General features: G+C 46.0%; 1 protein-coding gene across 2 annotated transcripts in view; it reads right to left on the bottom strand.

Annotated features, from left to right (window-relative positions):
• The window catches only part of APLP2 (amyloid beta precursor like protein 2), a 52,669-nt gene continuing 34,619 nt past the window's right edge, over window positions 1-18,050 (bottom strand). Inside the window, exons 9-18 of one of the 2 annotated variants that reach the window (XM_062508778.1) lie at window positions 17,612-17,686; window positions 16,291-16,449; window positions 15,707-15,835; window positions 7,891-7,990; window positions 7,178-7,348; window positions 6,572-6,607; window positions 3,777-3,859; window positions 2,901-2,975; window positions 2,280-2,435; window positions 1-1,522 (exon numbers count right to left, since the gene is read on the bottom strand). In XM_062508778.1, coding sequence (XP_062364762.1) covers window positions 1,421-1,522; window positions 2,280-2,435; window positions 2,901-2,975; window positions 3,777-3,859; window positions 6,572-6,607; window positions 7,178-7,348; window positions 7,891-7,990; window positions 15,707-15,835; window positions 16,291-16,449; window positions 17,612-17,686 — 1,086 coding nt within the window. In that variant the 3' untranslated portion in view covers window positions 1-1,420. The remainder of the gene's footprint in view (window positions 1,523-2,279; window positions 2,436-2,900; window positions 2,976-3,776; window positions 3,860-6,571; window positions 6,608-7,177; window positions 7,349-7,890; window positions 7,991-15,706; window positions 15,836-16,290; window positions 16,450-17,611; window positions 17,687-18,050) is intronic. The other variant, XM_062508779.1, reaches the window with a different exon arrangement.

Genomic DNA, 18,050 nt, shown 5'->3' with positions numbered 1-18,050 from the left:
TGGAAGTTAAAGTGTTTATTGATGTGTTTAAACCTTGTACATTCCCCACAGACCACACTAAGGAGTTTGCAGGTAAATCTGTGCATAGTGGGAAGAAACACAGAAAGGGGAAGAAAAAATAAAGTCACAGGAAAAATAGAAAAAATACACCACAGGTTACCAGAACCCCCAGATTTAAAAAAGCCGTGAGCATTAACACCAACTATACAAGCATTACAAAGACATTATGATGGTGAGTGGAACAATGCCCCTTTTGGTTTTCCTGGGGCCTATGCATCCCATTTCCCTTAAAACAGACAGCATCCCTTTCCCAACATGTCACTCTCTTCCCTCCTCAGCTGAGAGAGATCTGTTTGTCAGCTCCCAAGGTCCCAGTTACTGCAGTGATTTGTCATTTCTGGCCCAACACCATCCAGGGACATGCAAAGGCTCAAAAACCTGCAGCTCTTAACTACTTACCATGTTGGTGAGGCAGGAGAGCTGGGGAAATTAGAAAGTAGTAGCAAGAAGGGGCTGTTAATGCCAGGTGAGTATAGATGGAAACTGGCTGAGAACAGAGGATTTCAATACCAGAACTTCAAATTCTAGAGCAGAATTGAATGTGGAAGGGCAATGTGCAGACCCCAGTATGCACAAACCATGTTCTAACATTCCACTAGAATAACTATAAACAGAGATGCTACAAGCCTTTTAACTCCTTGCCTCTAGGGAGTCCTGATTCCTAGAGCCCAAGCTGCTACGCAGCAGGGTACACACCACTGGCATATGAAGACGGGTGTGTTTTTCTGTTTTGTTCTCTTTGTTTTTCTCATTACAAGTAATTTTGTTAGTTACCATTCCCAATTGCTTCCTTGCTTACACTGTAACAGCTCGTATTCCTAAATTAATCTCCTTGCAACTCCCAGTGAAATTCACTTAAAAAAAAAAATGGAAAAAAGATTAATGCTTTATATATAAAAGCCAAAATGACTGAAGACCCACAGCTGTCTCCTTTTTTCAAGGTGGGCTGGTACACATGACCCTCAGTATACAGGTGGTCTATCAGAAATAAAAATCAACATTTCCCATTTTTATACATATATAGAGCTTGTATCAGACAACAGTACAACAGAACTGGTATTTTTCAGATTATTATAAAAATGAAAACTACATCTCAGTCAAATATCTGCAATAGATCCATTTTTCCCATTTAAGGAGATTGATATATCATATTGTTATATTATAATTTCTTCACCCATTTAAAAGAATGGAAATTGCAACTCTACAGTAGTAATTATAGTCTTAATGATCCAGGAGTTCTGAATGTAAGATGAAGTCCTCTTGAAGCAATTGTTGGTCAGTAGTCGATCCAAAACACTGGACCACTTTGGCCCTTCACCCCGCACCTTTTCCTGTCGGGGCTCTTCTATCTTCATCTCTTTTATATCTGCATCTGCTCCAGGTATTTGTAAGTGGGATTCTCATAGCCATGGTTTTGCATCTTGCTCAGATGCCGCTCCTCAGGGGTGAGCATTGGGTCCACCTTTGGAAAAAACACAGGATACTCATCAAGGAGACACTTCCAAGACTGATTCCACAGAACAAGAGGCATCAGACAAACAGTGAGTACTGTGGTGAGCAGTAAACAGGGAAAAAAGGTAAACTGCAAAAGGTAATTTGTTTAACGGAGCTGCTTGTTCAGGAGCTGACACCTCCTGCCCACCCAATCCCCTGTGGGGATGTTCTCACAAATCTGTCACTGGTCACTGCAATGACACTGCAAATCAGGGACCCATTTCTCTCATTGAAGAGCTTGTTAAGATCTCCTGCATGGGTGGGACAAAAGGAAAAGCAGCTTTCTCTGGGCTCCATTAAGTTGTCATAAAATGTGCAAAGAAGAAGGAGCTCTTTTCACCATTTGGCCAATCACAACATCTTAATCATCAATTATCTGGGAGGACAAATTGCTATGGATTGACTGACTGACTGGCCTGCTGAAGATATTGCCTGAAAAGCTCATTCACTGCTAAATCCTACCCTGAGCCAGCCAGGGAAGCCTAATTGAATCCTAGTGATAAGCAAAAGCAACTCTGGAGTGGCAGGTGCCAGCACAGCACACCTGGGGCTGGCAATTGCACACTGAGGAATGAGCCATGATGGTGTCAGCAGGGACAGAGTTAATTCCTACCCAGCCAGAAGCAGAACTCTCCATGGCCTGGCAGCTCCTGCCATCCTCTACCCCCACACACATGTGATTAACACTGACTATTTTCATCCTCAGCTAAGGAGCTGTTTCTCACCTCCACAATTCCATGGCTTATGGTCCCATACTGCCTCTTCCTCAGCATCACCAAGCTGATGACTATAACAGTAGCTATGGCAACAGCAATCACCAACAGCCCAATAAGGGCACTGCTGCTGAAGCCGAAGTCATCACGGAGGGAGTTGTCATTATCCTGGAGGGAAGAAAAAGAGCAGGTTGAGGAGGAGCAATGAGGGACCATGCACTGCTGAACACACACTTAAACCATGGCCTCTAGTAAGGTCTTTGACCATCTGTGGTATCAACATATGACCAATTACACACTAGACAGTGAATATATACCCCTAAATATTTCACTTCTAAATATTCTATCAAAAGGATAATGAACACAAAATTCTTTCCCCACTTAGCAGCTCTGGACAGACACCGGCCCACATCACTTCCCTATCCCACAAAACACTTTTGCAGTAGGAGTCAAGTTAATATCTAACATGTGTTCATTGTTCACATCTTTATGCAGAAGGGCTGTACTGTGTTTCACTCTGCATGGGCTCCCAGAGCAGCATCCAGGCACAAAACCCTGAATTCAGTAAAAATGGAAATCAAAAAGCAGCTTTAAGAATTTGCCAGTCCCTGGATTCAGCAGCCACAAACATACCGGCTCATCCACTAACCCTCCGACACGCTCCGCGTTGAAAATCATCTCCTTCACATCAAGGGTTTCATCAATTACCTAAAAATGGCCACAAAAGTGTTTTATGGAAGGATCCACACAAAACAGGGAGGAGAAGGAAGACAAATACAAGGGACCTCTAATGAACACTAGCAAAGGCTCAGGACCACTTACCATCTCCCCTCTGCTCTCAACAGCATGGAACATTCTCCAACTCTTATAAAGCCACCAGAGATAGTATTACAGCTAATTACCTCCAGACTACCTCAAAAGTCCCAAAGAAAAACAAAATTGTTAACTTGGACCCAGCATTTCTGTTATGTAAGATCTAACCTGTGGCTTTAAAACAGTATTGAAAGGAAACTCAAAAGCTGACTCTTTAAATTTTTAAACCCATGGAACTGAGGCAAAGTCGCTGCCACTAGAGTCTAGAGAATTCTTCCACTCTGTGGATACAGATAACTACTGCTGGGTTGCTCACCTTCAGAGGAAGATCAGGCCTCCCCTGTCATGAAAAATAAGTGGGAACACAAATGGAACACACCAGCATTCACTGTGTTTAGACAGTAAGCTACCCAGTAAAAAGAAAGGGACATCAAAGGGTCTCTGCTTGGGAAAACCAGTCCTAAATCAGGGAGTTCTCAGACTCAAGAGACCTGAAGCTCTCCCCTTCCCTCCCCCTCTTCTGATGCTAATCAGTACTAAGAGCCTACAACAGTCACCAAACTGACTCCCCCACACCATATGGATAATGAACACACTGACATTCTGTGAGCTGGAACAAGACATGGAAACAAGCCACTGCTATTAATTAGTGTCCATGGCAGGTTTAGCTTCACAAAAAAAAGGTGGAGTGCTCACCATATTTTCATCCACTTTGCTCTTGCTGTTAATCACTTTTTCTTCAGCACCAATCAGCCCATCCAGCTCGGTCATGCCAGAACCTGCACCAAAAGAGCAAGGAGAGCCCATCAGCCTTTAGGAACATTTTGAAAGGGTCATCTACTCTGTGTAGAGCTGCCATGGATCGTGTATTTAACTGCACAGACCGCTGAGTATTAACCTGTCCTCATGCTGCTGTGTCAGATGTCAGTTCACAAGATACAGTGACAAGTGATTAGGAGGGCTGTTAATGAGGGGAAATGAAGAGGCAATGAGAGGAGGAGACAGGACTCATCTCCAAAATCAGGCTGAGGTGTCAATCCAGACAAACCGCACTGTTAAGTGCTTCTGTTAGATGGCCCCAGAGAAGGCATTACACACAGTGAGTGCATTAACAGCTGCAAGTGTCACCCCAGGTCCCCAACACCCCTCTGTGACCCTGGACAGGAGTAGACACGTGTCTGCCAAGAGCCAGCACACGGAAAATGCTTCCAGCATTGCCCATTGTGTTGGAATCAGGTGCATCAGCAAGCACCTCGGGAATAAGAATTCCAAAGTCACCCGGCATGGCTCTGTAATGAGCTACTGTCCCATACCTGGCACAAGCCCAGAAACAATAAATCCCAGGGCAAGGGAGGAGTAGAGAACTATACCAGCCTTGGTTTCAGAACACTACTACCCCATTTCCAGGCTGGAAACAGCACTGGCTCAAGAGAAGAACATCAATTCACAGAAGGCTCTGCATAAACTGTTTTGATACAAAGCATTTATAAATAGATCAGATCAGTATGCATTCAGAGTCTGATGCAAACTGCCCTGACCTGACACAACACAGCATGTTAGAAGAACACCAGTGTTCCACTGGCAATAGGGACAATGTAATGACCTGTGATGCACTAGTGCAAAAGTAGGATAGTGAAGCCTCAAATGTGTAGCAGGATCTTTCCATTGATGTGGGGGATATTCTACTACAGCACTCCAGGCTTTGCTGGTGACTGCAAACCCCCCTCTCTGCATCAACTGCTGAGCTTGCAAGGTGTCCAAGACATTATGTCAGCTGCTGCTGGAATTGGCAGCATGTTCTTTGATGAGACGCACGTAAAGGCTACTTGGCTTCAAGGCAAGTTTTTTTACAGTGACAAGTTTGTATTGCCTGAAAATGCCACAAAAATAACATTTCACTATGAAGCATCTCAGGTTTCAGTGCATCACATTTTTCTTTGGAGGCAGTAATCAGATTCCAAGCACAGCCAGTCTGACTTCTCCCAACTGTCGAAGCAGGTCATGTTATTATGGAAGCCAATAATTGGGATTTTCAGGAAAAAACAGTCACAAATAGTTTATACAGAACTATTTTATCAGTTTTTGAGCCATAGCTGCTTTATTCCAGTCGCAGGAGCCAACCTAGCACCGTCTCCAGAGCTGAGAGTTCAGCTACACTGAGCTCTGCTATTTGTCTCAGTGTGCTATACCTAGTAACAGACCCAGTTCTATGTAGCTCAAAGGCATAGTTTAAATTATATACCTCACAGGGGAAAAAACCCAAAAACACACACATGCATAAAATTCCCCCCCCCACACACACACCCCCTACCAACCCAAAACTCCTTTGAAGTCCTTAAGCAATTCAATGAAAAGGGAAGTGAGAGAAGGAACAAGTGTAGGACAATTGCTGTCCCCAGGTCATCAGAGACTCTTATATTTACCCAGGTACTGAGAACTAGCACAGATTTATCATCCTCAAGTCAACAAAGCAGTTGTTGAAAATAAATGAAAAGTCAAACTAAAGTCTGTCCTAATTCTTGCCAGAGCAGTCAGCACACTGTACACTGTTCCACAAGAGGGATGAAGGTGACTTACATTTGCAGAGAAATGCGGATAATGAGAATAGTTTTCAAGCTATTTGGCCTTCACCATGTTACTGTGTACTCACATGAAACGGTTATTAGGAAAATCTTTTGCTTTCCTTTGAGATCTATACAATATATTTGGAATCAAAGGCAGATTAAAACACTAGGTTTACTCCACACGCAGTTCATGCAGCATTACTCTGCAAGAGCCTCCCTTCTCTTCCCCTGATTCCATATCCCTAACAGAGACATTATTTAATGATAATATTTCTATGCTGCTTTTAAAGCTGCTTTTTAGCCAGGCACTAATCTATCGCAGAATTAATCCTGAGTTAAGGGAGAAACAGAAAACCACACACACTTTGCTGGTATGGAGGGATGCTATACGTGGGAAGGTGATGTTGAGGAAAGCACAAACATGGAGGAGGAATCTCCTGATTTATCTGTCCCATATTAGCTGTACTCCATAAGGACATTTAGATGGGAAGCAGCCTGTGTCCTGAAGAACACCCATTCCTTGTTTAGTGGTGTCGTGGGGCATCAAGGACAGGTTCCACGAGCACCTCTGGACTATTCCTCACCAGCACTGCAGGGTTTAATCTGAGAAGTATCACCCATGAAGAGATGCAAAGCACCACTGCAGACACTGGCCAAGGCCACCTTTCCCAAGGGCTAAGAGCCACTCCAGGCGCTCTGAGACCCTTGTGAGCCCAACAGGGAGGAACACACACACACAATTAGATTCTCAGACTAGCTGGCTTCTTTAGCACTAGGCCTAAACACGCAAAACTGAACACTACTGATCTAAGTGTAAGCAGGGAAATGAAAATTAAGATGAGCATGGAACTAAAATGAAGCTATCGAACACACTGAAGAGGAAGGAGAGTGATTGAAAGCACTGTGAGGGAGCAGCTTAGAACCAACCTTTTTTCATTGGATGATACAAATCCGGCTGAGGATCTAGCAGGAGGGAAAACAAAAACAAAAATAGCAGAGAAAGGAGATTAAGAGAGAAAGGAAAAAGGGCTTGTGCATGATTTCTGAGTCAGACCCTGGGAAAAGCTTTTAGTCTACAGCTTTAAGCTCAGGACTCTGTTCAAACATTTTTTAAATAAATACACACTCACACACCAGCTGTCAACACCCAATGATACAAAAAAATAGATATACATATTAAAAAAAAGGGAATTACTTCAGCCCTTCAGCAGGTCACAGCACAAAGACTGAACATTACACAATAACTTTTCTGTTAAAAACTGAAAATTAATTCCTGAGCCAAGACATACCGTAAAAACTAAACACTTACTGCAAAATGAAAAGAGAGGACTATTTTGCAAAGAGAAGAATTAGAAAGTCATTAGAACAGCTCAGCAGACATTACTTGCAGCACTGTTTCTTCAGTGAGTGAGGGGTCCTGTCAGGGTGACTGCTTTACTCTACATCACCCAAATGGATGGAGCTTTCTCTGTTCCAGATGAGTCTAATGTCTAAGGAAAACCAGCAGTAAGCCCAATGTTCAGTTCCACATACCTTCAGTTTCAGGCAAGGCTGGGAAGGTTTTCACCTGGAATGGGCGGAAAGATTTGCCATCCAGGGGAATTTCTTCACTCTCTTCAGAGCTCACTCTGACATCCACCTGAGACTCAGAAATGGAGGATGTGAACTGATCCATGTCGGCACGCTGCTCCTGAAGCAGCTCATCTGAAAGGAATAAGAGAAATTATTACACAAACTGTATGAAACCTGGCAGCAACAGAGAGGGGCAGATGGTTTGAACCAGGCTGAGGCAGGACTGCAGGGAAACACTGTTCTCAAGACTGCCAGGTTATTTTATCTTGCATATCTCATCTGGAATTCTCAGTAAAGGCGTTGGTTAGAAATATTTTCAAATAAAGGCCAAGAGGTTTGATGTGGCAAGAGGTTTTGGCAAGATAGGCCTAACCTATAAAGGGCAAAAGCATCTAGGGTTTTTTTATGAATCTTTTTCATCACCCTTAGAGAGACAGCTTTGCTATTCTGAACATGGTTGATTTTTTTTTTAATGGACAGTGAAAATTCTTGGGAACAAGCTAATCTGACTGGCTATTTTGTAACATCGAGACAGTATCTTCCCTGAACCCAGGCTCAAGTGGTTATTGTCAAGGGCACCCCATCAAAGGAGACTGCTATCTTTTGGGATCTCAGTGGATACAAAAACTTAGGAGTCTTTACACAGCAGCATAGGGGCTGGCACATACACTCACCAATCTCATCCTGGATTTCTTCAGCCACATATGGCACCTTGTAGAGCAGAGACAAGCTTTGATTCATCCGTTCCTCAATCACATGAAGATGTGTCATCACCTGCAGATGTAGAAGTGTGTTGGAGTAAGGAAAAACTGTCAGTCACTTAATGGTACCAGCTCTTTCCTTGCTCAATAAAATATCTATTACTGGTGGATTTGCCATGGCAGGCAATAGAGGACACAGATCCATCCAGTCCAATTCTCTGACTAATACTCTCACAACTTCACTAGAACTGGACATCTGTAGAAGGTGTACCTCAGGAGTTTGGGAAATGCTGTGATTAAGAAAGGATTCAGCTGGCTCTCACTGTAAGCAGCTCTCCAGTGGAAACACTAAAATGCCACCAAAGCTGGTATTTCCCATGTGCCCAACATAGCCATAATTCATCTCCTGTAGCAGCCTTATTAAATGGATTATCACTCCTGACAGCTAGAAAAGACACAGGCAAAAGGAGAAGATGGGATATCTTATCAGCTCTGGTTTCAGAACCAAGGTGCCTTTCAAACCAACTGTGGCATTACATTTGTCTTACACCCACTCCTTGGCTGCAGTGCTCTCCCTTCCTTTTAGAAAGGCATTCAAGCTCTGGGCAAGCTCAAATCATTCCTCCCAAGCACATTAAACCCAGTGGTGAACTCAGGCCTGACCTGAAGAGGGTGCTGCATAATCAGGGATCAAGGAGTACAAGAAAAACATTCATATGGATGGCCAAACATTGCAAAAAGCTAGAGAGTCAGATGGATCTGTTTCACAGTCTGATGTGTGCGTGACCTTTAAGAGCAAGGACGAAAACAATTTAATTTTGCACATGGCAGCTTGTCAGTCAAAGAAATCGACTGAGGAGCTTAAAGTGCATGTGAAAAGTAAAGGGAATGGAAATTGAACTATACCACCCACAACCTTTGCATGTCGATTTGTTGACACTGCAGCCTTCAGAATTAATTAAGGACTATTTAGGGCTTAGCTTAAGAACACAGTTCATACACTCTCTCCTGGGCTATGGCAGCAGCAAAACAAAGTGCTGGGCCAGACTGTGCTTGACATGTCTCTGAAAACATGGCCCAACACATTGCCACGTGCAAACTAATTCCACACGGGGAGCCAAGCATCATCATAACCACCACAGCTGCCACCACTCCTCCTGGGGATATGCAGCTTAACAAGAATCCCACAGGCAGTGGGAGACCTGGAGACAGGAGGTAAACGCTCACTGCCAACACCCAGAAACAAGGTGGAACCCATAGAATCTGCCACCTCATAGTGCGAGGTTTGCTTCTGGAAAATCACTGTGGCAGCACTCTGCTCCTCAGCAGAGGTGACAGCAACAAGCTCCAGCCCCTATTGTACCTTTAACCCAGGATATTTCCACCTCCTGGTTATACATTTTTTTATGCATTTTTTTTCTCAGTGCCTATTTCTGCCTCTTGGCAGCACTGGATGTGCTCCACAGCAGTCTCCCTGCAGCTCTCCATTTGTTCTTACTTATCTTTTGTGCACTGCAGAATTCAAAGATACTCCAAAGCAGCATACCAGTCCCCAACTGGGACTAAGAAAACATTCCTGAAGCTGCAACAAGACAGTGAGATCTCTCAGAACGCAAGGGCACACCCTTCTAAATCCATCTTTCAGTGTTAACAAGCCATTCTTAACCTGAATTTTCAATCAGTTGAGCCTTTCAGCACATCTTTCAACATTTTAAAACAAGTGAAAACAAGTAACAACATAAATCCAAAGACTTTGAGTATCTGCAAGTACTCTTACAGGATCAGGTTTGAAGCATACTCACATACACTACCCAGCAGAGAGAGAGAGAGAGAGATTTTCAGGCAGTTCAGAAGTAAAATACAGTGTAATGGTGTAGTGGGTCTGGCGCTGGCAAAACACCAGTGCACCCACTAGAATTATTTACTCATTTTCTGCTGCAAGATATGGATTAGGAGCAGAGCAAAGCCGGCTCAAAACTTTAAACGGTACAAAGAAAACTTTATCAACAGAATTAAAAGCAATAATAGTAAGAAATCAGAATAAACCTTCAGAACACTTCTTCTCCCCCCAACTTTTCTTTCTTTTTCCCACTGAGAATGTAAAAAGACAAATGTGCTATTTTCAGTCAGTTCACCACTTTTTAAATAATCTTTCTTCACTCCACTTAGGGAATCTCTCCTGCCATGCCATGGAGACTGTTTCTTAAGAAACAGCTCTCTCGCAGTTTTAATCTTCACAAATAGCAGCCGCCTGGAAATCTGCAATCATCAAGTCCCTCCCACGATTTGGTAGTTTTCCCACAGCTACCACCATGGGTCATTTCAGCTTATGGGGGTGCAATTTTAAGGATGACCTGTTCTCGTACAGAAACAAAAGATTCTCTTCTTTTATCTCTGGCAACAGAGTTTTTCTTCTTCCATCCCTGGGGCAAGGTTTCTCGTCTCTCTACTTTCTGTCTCTCTCTATTCACGCTCCTCATTGGATCACAGCTACTTCGACATCTGCTTGGTTCAACACGGGTGCCTCTGCTCATACCTGCGCTTAGAATGCTACATCCCCCCAGGGCATTCCGTGAGTTACAGGGGAAACAAAACATCTGATGTATCAATCAATGTATCAATCTTCACCATAGCCTTACAAGAGAATTTCAGTCCAAGACTAAGGCATCTCCTCAGTCTCCTCCCATCTGGGATTTGACTCCTTCTTCACCGACCTCGGCATCTCCACCTTGTTTTCTTCACGTGTCTTCACCTTTCCTTTTTCTCTCCCTCGAGAGAAGACTGATGGCTGCAAGTTTCAGCTATGCACTCAAACAGTCAGTACCTCGCCAGGGCCTGCGCACGGCCATGTGGTCTCTGCCAGGCGCCCGCTCTGCCTGCATGGCTGTTTGCCAGCCCCTGCCGTGGTCAATTCCAGCCACGGGGCTGTTTCTGCATGGGGCTCTGGGGCTGCAGGGCTGCCTCTGTTCTTGGCCACATGGCTTTCCACAGTGCCAGAAGGACAGTTCAGCAGCTCACAGCCAGAGTGGGGCCCAGCTCGGTTCGGCGCAAAACCACACCAGCCTGGCCTAGCAGCCGTGGTTGGAATTCAGGGGCAGCCGGATCTCAGCCGAGCGGAGGGAGCCACCCTGCAGGCTGAGCCGGCCAGGCTGCGGGCTCAGTGAGCCTGCTCTGGCCAGCGCCCAGTTACCTGCTCAAAGGCCACAAGCAACAGTGTTTTTCCTGGGGTTTGCTCATTTTTAAATGTGATTTCACAGAGGCAAATTCAGCTGTCTTAACAGGGTTTAACAGGGTGTCATTATTCAAAACTAGCCAGCTGATTGATTCTGTCAGGTCCAAAGCAAGCTGTTAGCAGTCCTCACAGAGAATCACTCCCATAACTCCTGGATTTTCTCTTACAAATGCTGCAACATAAACTCATCAAACCCAGACTTTCTGACAAAGCTGATGACATTGATCAAGTGCTTAGACAGGGCTATGAATCATGCTTGAGATACCAGGCAATAACTCTGCAGAGGCACGAGAGAATTCCCCAAATCCCAAACACAGGCACTAAGAAGAACAAGCCTAAAGAAAGAAACACGAAGACACTTGGATGAAGAGAGGAAGTCTGTTGAAGATAATCAAGTCCCCAGCAAATAAATTTCAGGGGTGCTTGATAAAAGGCAACACAGAACTGATACTAACCTAGTTCTAAACCCCTCAACTTGTTACTGAAACCAACAATGTATAAAACAGAGCTTCAATTTTTAACACTGAGTCAGGTACCCTGCAAAACCACACAGCAAGCATCTCTGGTGTTGGGGGTTGGTTCTCTACCTTTTCCCTCTGTGGAATTTTCCCCATTGTCATGCTAAGTTACCTGTTGACTAGGCCCTGGTGGCAAGGGGGAGGGGAGAGAAGAGGGAAACCCCACGAGATTTCAACAGCCAGAAGAGCAGACAGAAGGCTCTGGCTTGGCCCATTTCCCCCGCGGAGTTCGGACAAGAAGGACGATCGCCACCTCTGCCCCATCCCTGCCATCCCAGCGCCGGGAGCCACCTCACTGCTGTCAGACCCTGCCCTGCTGCCTTCTCACTTTAACCTGCCACCATCCAGCACTCTGCTGAGCACCGGGACCGACATCGTGAGCAGAAAGCCCTCACCATCTCTCTCTCCCTCTGGAACAGCTCTGCCATCACCCCCAGCCCTCCTGCAGCTCTGCGGGACCTGCCTGCCCCCAGCACCAGGAACTGCAGCTCAGGGAAAAGGTACCTGCAGCCAGAAAGGACTGGGACTGAGTTACTGTTCTGTTTGTGGGTAATTTCATAGCTGATGTTGTTCTTGTTTGTCTTGTTAGATATACTAGTAAAGAACTGGTATTTCTATCCCCGCATCTTTGCCTGAGAGCTCCCTTAATTTCAAAATCATAATAATCTGTAGGAAGGAAGGATCACATTTTTCAGCCCAAAGGAGGCTTCTGCCTTCCTTAGCAAACACCTGGACCTTAGAAAACCCGGGATAAATTTTGGCGCCCAACGTGAGGCCTGAGGGCATTGAGAGGAAAGGTTGAAAAAGGAATAACAGTTCTTGAGTTACCTCAGTTTTGTGTTAGGTGGCATCATGTTGTCCAGCTTACCGTGGTTTGGGCTCCATGTGGCCACAGCTTTATCTCTCCCATTTGCAATCCCTTCCTTGAACATGGGTCCTATAACTCAGGCTGCTGTAACTATTATCCAGTTCCTTTTGTGGGCTGATAACGTGAGAAATTCATGGATTTTTAACTTCCTCTGGAAGGTGGGCACATGGATTCAGGGCTATCACACTCTAACAGTATGTTTTGGGGGTTACTTTAATAATGGTACATATTGTGAGGATATGACACCAGGAAAAATTTTGTCCCAATCCCTTACACAGTTTTTTGGGTCTGCTCCACCAGCTTTTGAAGGGTTCAAATCTCTTCTAAGTGGTAATGATATCATACAGTGGCTGACATTGCTAATAGGCCTTGTAAACCTGTTCTATTTAACATTCCGAGATGAGGGGAGATTCACTTGGATGAAAACCCTGATACCCACCCCAGGAAATAGGGATTCTGCCCCAGAGCCTGACCCTGCCCCAGAGACTAAGGATGCTGCCCCTGAGCCTGACCCTGCCCCAGAGGTTAAGGATGTTGCCCCTGAGCCTGATTCTGCCCCAGAGCCCACCTCAGAGAGGAACCACCCAGATGGGGTAGAGTTTCTAATGAAGGAGATGGGCCAGATGCTGAAGGAGTACCTTTCCCCAGCTCTTGAGAAACTCTCCCCCTGCCTTAAAGATGCAGAACCTGATGGTGCAGCAGTGGAACCCACAGATGTTACATCTCGCCAGGTTCCAGCTGAACTGCAAGGGCACTCACAGCCAGCAGCAGTTGCCCCCGTGGAAACTAGAAAGTCTAGGGTGAAAACAAAGCACCTAGATAATAAGGATCAGAAAGCAGGGCACTCACAACCAGCAGGGGAGCCAGAGGTTGAGATCGTCACAGAGTCCCTGTCATACGAGAGTCTCTGTAATCTGTGTAAAGATGTTGTACGAAGGGGCCGTGAGGCTTTTACACCGTGGTTACTGCGGGTCTGGGACCTTATGGGTACAGGTGTGCAGCTGGATGGTACTGAGGCAAGGAATTTGGGACCCCTAACCCAGGACTCAGGTGTGGATCACATATTCGTAAGGGAACGAGGCCCCCTTTCCCTCTGGGAGCAGCTTTTAATGAGTGTAAGAGAGAGGTTTGTCCATAGAGAGAGAATGCAGGAGCACCACCATAGAATGCGCTGGAAGACCCTTGAGGAGGGGATCCAACAGCTGAGAGAAGTGGCAGTACTGGAGATACTCTTTAGGAAGGGTGGACAACATGACAATGACCCCGACAAGGTCAGGTGCACAGGGCAGATGTTGTGGAATCTGGCACACCTGGGGCCATCTCAATACACCACATTCATTGCAGCCATTAATGCTGACATCAACCACGAGACAGTGGGTTCTGTTGCCAATAAGCTCAGAAATTTTGAGAGTATGATCAATGGCTCAACACAGGCTCAAGTCTCTGCCGTGATTAGGGAGCTCAAAGAGGAGATGGGGAAGGTCAGTGCAGCACCAGTGCGAGTCACAGATACTAGAGTTAGAGCTGAATGCCCCCCAGCTAGGGATAGAGGGTACACCCCACCAGCTGACCTGTGGTTCTTTCTGCGTGACCAAGGGGAAGACATGAGGATGTGGGATGGGAAACCCACTTCTGCCCTGGCAGCGCAGCTGCGTCAACTCAGGGAGGGAAACACTAACCAAAGGAGCTCCACTAAAGTGAAGGTAGCCTCAACTTCTCATAACCAAGGTGCAGGGTATTACAAAAGGGAGGATGATTTGTCAGATCCCCTTGAGGGAACCTCCAACATGTATGCCCAGGAAGGAAATAATAACCAGTGCTAGAGGGGTCCTGCCTCTAGCCAGGGAGAGGCAGGGAAAAAATGGGTCTTTTGGATGGTGTGGATCCGATGGCCTGGCACATCAGAGCCACAGAAACATAGGGCATTAGTTGATACTGGTTCACAGAGCACCCTAATACCATCAGAACATGTGGGGGAGGAGCCTGTTTCTATTGCTGGGGTGACAGGGGGATCACAGGAATTGGCTTTGCTGGAGGCTGAGGTGAGCCTGACTGGGAAGGAGTGGCAGAAGCATCCAATTGTGACTGGCCCAGAGGCACTGTGTATTCTAGGCATAGACTTCCTGAGGAATGGCTATTACAAAGACCCCAAGCGACTCAGGTGGGCTTTTGCAATAGCTGCTGTAGAGGCAGAAAACATTAAGCAATTGAACACCTTGCTTGGACTGTCAGAGAACCCATCTGTAGTGGGACTCCTGAAGGTGAAGGAGCAGCAAGTGCCAATTGCCACCTCCACAGTGCACCACAGGCAGTACAGGACAAATCGAGATGCCGTGATCCCCATCCACAAGATGATCTGTGAGCTGGAGGGCCAAGGGGAGGTCAGCAAAACCCACTCACCCTTCAACAGCCCCATCTGGCCTGTGCGCAAGTCTGACGGAGAATGGAGATTGACTGTGGACTATCGTGCATTGAATGAAGTGACTCCACCGCTGAGCGCTGCCGTGCCGGACATGCTGGAACTCCAGTACGAGCTGGAGTCCAAGGCAGCAAAGTGGTACGCCACCACTGACATTGCCAATGCATTTTTCTCCATTCCTCTGGCAGCAGAGTGCAGGCCTCAGTTTGCTTTCACCTGGAGGGGCGTGCAGTACACCTGGAACCGACTGCCCCAGGGATGGAAGCACAGCCCCACCATCTGCCATGGACTGATCCAGGCTGCACTGGAAAAGGGTGAAGCTCCAGAACATCTGCAATACATTGATGACATCATTGTGTGGGGGAACACGGCAATGGAAGTATTTGAGAAAGGAGAGAAGATCATCCAGATTCTGCTGGGAGCTGGTTTTGCCATCAAGAGGAGCAAAGTCAAAGGTCCTGCCCGAGAGATCCAGTTCCTGCGAGTATCTTTGCCTGAGAGCTCCCTTAATTTCAAAAATCATAATAATCTGTAGGAAGGAATGATCACATTTTTCAGTTCAAAGGAGGCTTCTGCTTTCTGTAGCAAACACCCCTCTTTCAAACTAGGACATCTGGTGACAGGAAGTAAGCACAGGAGAGGAAGAGCTCCACTAGGATGAAGTTGCTGTAGTACCCAGCAACACAGCTTCCAGAGCCTCTGACAGCCAGGGCTGGGCAACCATGGCTTCCTTGACAGAAACCCTGTCATACCTGGGATTTCATCTGTGCAGCCTTCTCTGGATCCACTGCCAGGACGTGCTGGTAATGGCGGATGGTGTGCAGCCTGTCCTTGTTCTCAGCACGGACATAGCGCTTCAGGGCCTGCAGGATGCGGTGGGGCTGCAGGATGGGAGCAGGGAACAGGTCACTGGAACACTGGAGTCAACCCAAACCCGCAGCTGAAAACAGCACTTCAGATGTGAACCTACTTTGGTGCTGGACAGATCTGTCGCCTGCACTCACCCCCTGGATTTTATTTATTTATTTTTTCAATTATGTCTATTTGACCCAAAACACTCAATTTTAAGTCTGTATGACTCAGAACACCACACCTAATGAATGGTGCCTTACAGACACCAAACAAAGCAGAGTTTCTTCCCCCAGGCAGGAAGGAGAGGGAGTCAATTACAGACCCTCTGCTAAGTCTGCAGCACCAACTTCCACAATACAGAAGCTTTCCTAGGAACCAATTCCCAGTTTCCCCAAGTCACAGGCCATCTGCTCACCAAGACATTTCTACCTGCCATTCCACCCAGTGCTATCCTACTGGAAGAATGCGTTGGGAAGAGACTCACACGTGGTGGGTCAGCCTGCAGGGCAGCCAGGTAGTTCTCCAGGGCAATGCGACGGCGATCATTCAGCATGGCTTCCACACGAGCCAGGTGAGTCTCCACCAGCTGCTGCTTCTCACTCGCTGCTTCTTTCTCCAGAGATTTCACCATGGCCTGGAAGTGCTAAAACAAAGGAAGTTATCTGTGTGAAACACACTGTCACAAACAATTCCTGAAACTCCACAGAACTAACAAAAACTGTCAAACTCCATATCCAACCCATTTACAGTTAGGAGAGAAAGGCATGGAGAAATGCTGATACAGATTTCATCTCTGCAAATTCAGTAATGATAATCTGCCCTCCAAACTTCCTTCACAAGTCATTTAAGTGGTCTGAAGAGTGAAAAGGACCTCGCACATAAAGACCATGTTGAGGCTGGGAGAACCAGGCTGTGCTGAAGAACTGACATAATATTAACTCTTTCCCCTGACCCTGCAATATGAAAACAGGATTGATCCCTTCAGCCTGGAGCCATTAATTTGAATTTGCCAAAGTTTACAAAGGCATTGCATAGGGAATTTTCCATCAGCACACCTTCGGATCAAAACTCTCTGTATTCTTTTAGCAAGGTCATAACCCTCATTTCCAAACCAATGAGAACAGTCCACTAAGTGTTATGTTTCAACAGAGATAATGACAAACTTCTGGATTTGCACATAGCTCCAAACAGTGCCTTATATTAAAAATGCAGAGGGAAAACTGTGCTCCAGCATAAAATCCAAAGTGGGCGTTAAAGCTGGAGTCAATCACTTAGTTGTATATTGGTATGAGAGAAATTTACAGAGGTATCACTGCCAGAAGAGTCTTCCCCTAATGATCTGACACTGCAATCTCTCATTAACTTCACAGTCCAAGTGAACTCTCCTCATAAGGCACAAGATCAGCATTCTGGCACCAAACCAGCTTCATCTGCTGTCTAAGCTGTTTTCACTAAGTCTGCCCGAGCAGGAAATGTGTGCCCAGAGAGCCAGAGCTGACTCTGAAACAGGCTCTGAGGCCAGTGGTTAGTGCAAAACAGGCCAAAGGTCTGAAATGACAATTTGGCTCCACTGTTGCTATGTTGGAGAAGCGAGATCACTTTCTATTAGTGTGTGTAGGAAAGGACCTGGCATAGTATCAGATCATCTCCAGCTTTAAGAACAAAGCAAGCAATTGAATCAAACCTCCTCTAAACAGCAGGTGTTGACAGAGCAGGAAGGCTGTTCTTGCATTTCAGCTGTCTTTTGGCTCTGGATATTGCATTCTCTCTCAGCAACTTCCCCCTTTAGGTCCTTCCACTCTTACCTGGATCAGAGTCTGCCTTTCTGCCTTGGGGAGATTTACAGCCTGGTGCTCCGCTTCCTCCCACTCCTTTTTCACCTGGACAGGAAAAGGACAGAACACATGAACAAGACACAAATTTAAATCTTATCTTTATGAGCTGATTTGCTTTGACATGCAGATCCTAGCACAGCCTGGCTGGGTTTTGAAGGCACAAAAAAGCTGTCGTGGGGTTTAAGCCTAGCAGTTAATCCCTCTGAGTAACAAGCCAAGCTTCACAGAATCCCAGAAGGGTTTGGGCTGGAAGGCACCTTAAAGCTCATCTTGTTCCACCCCCTGCCATGGTCAGGGACACCTTCTACTAGACCAGATGGCTCCAAGCTCTGTCCAGCCTGGCCTTAAACATTTCCAGGTATGGGGAATCCACAACCTCTCTGGGTAACCTGCTGCAGCCAGGGTTTCA

The sequence above is a fragment of the Cinclus cinclus genome, chromosome 25 (assembly GCF_963662255.1).
Source record: "Cinclus cinclus chromosome 25, bCinCin1.1, whole genome shotgun sequence".
Taxonomy (NCBI): domain Eukaryota; kingdom Metazoa; phylum Chordata; class Aves; order Passeriformes; family Cinclidae; genus Cinclus; species Cinclus cinclus.
The sequence above is the reverse complement of the archived record's forward strand: the minus strand, read 5'-3'. Positions and strand labels throughout refer to the sequence as shown.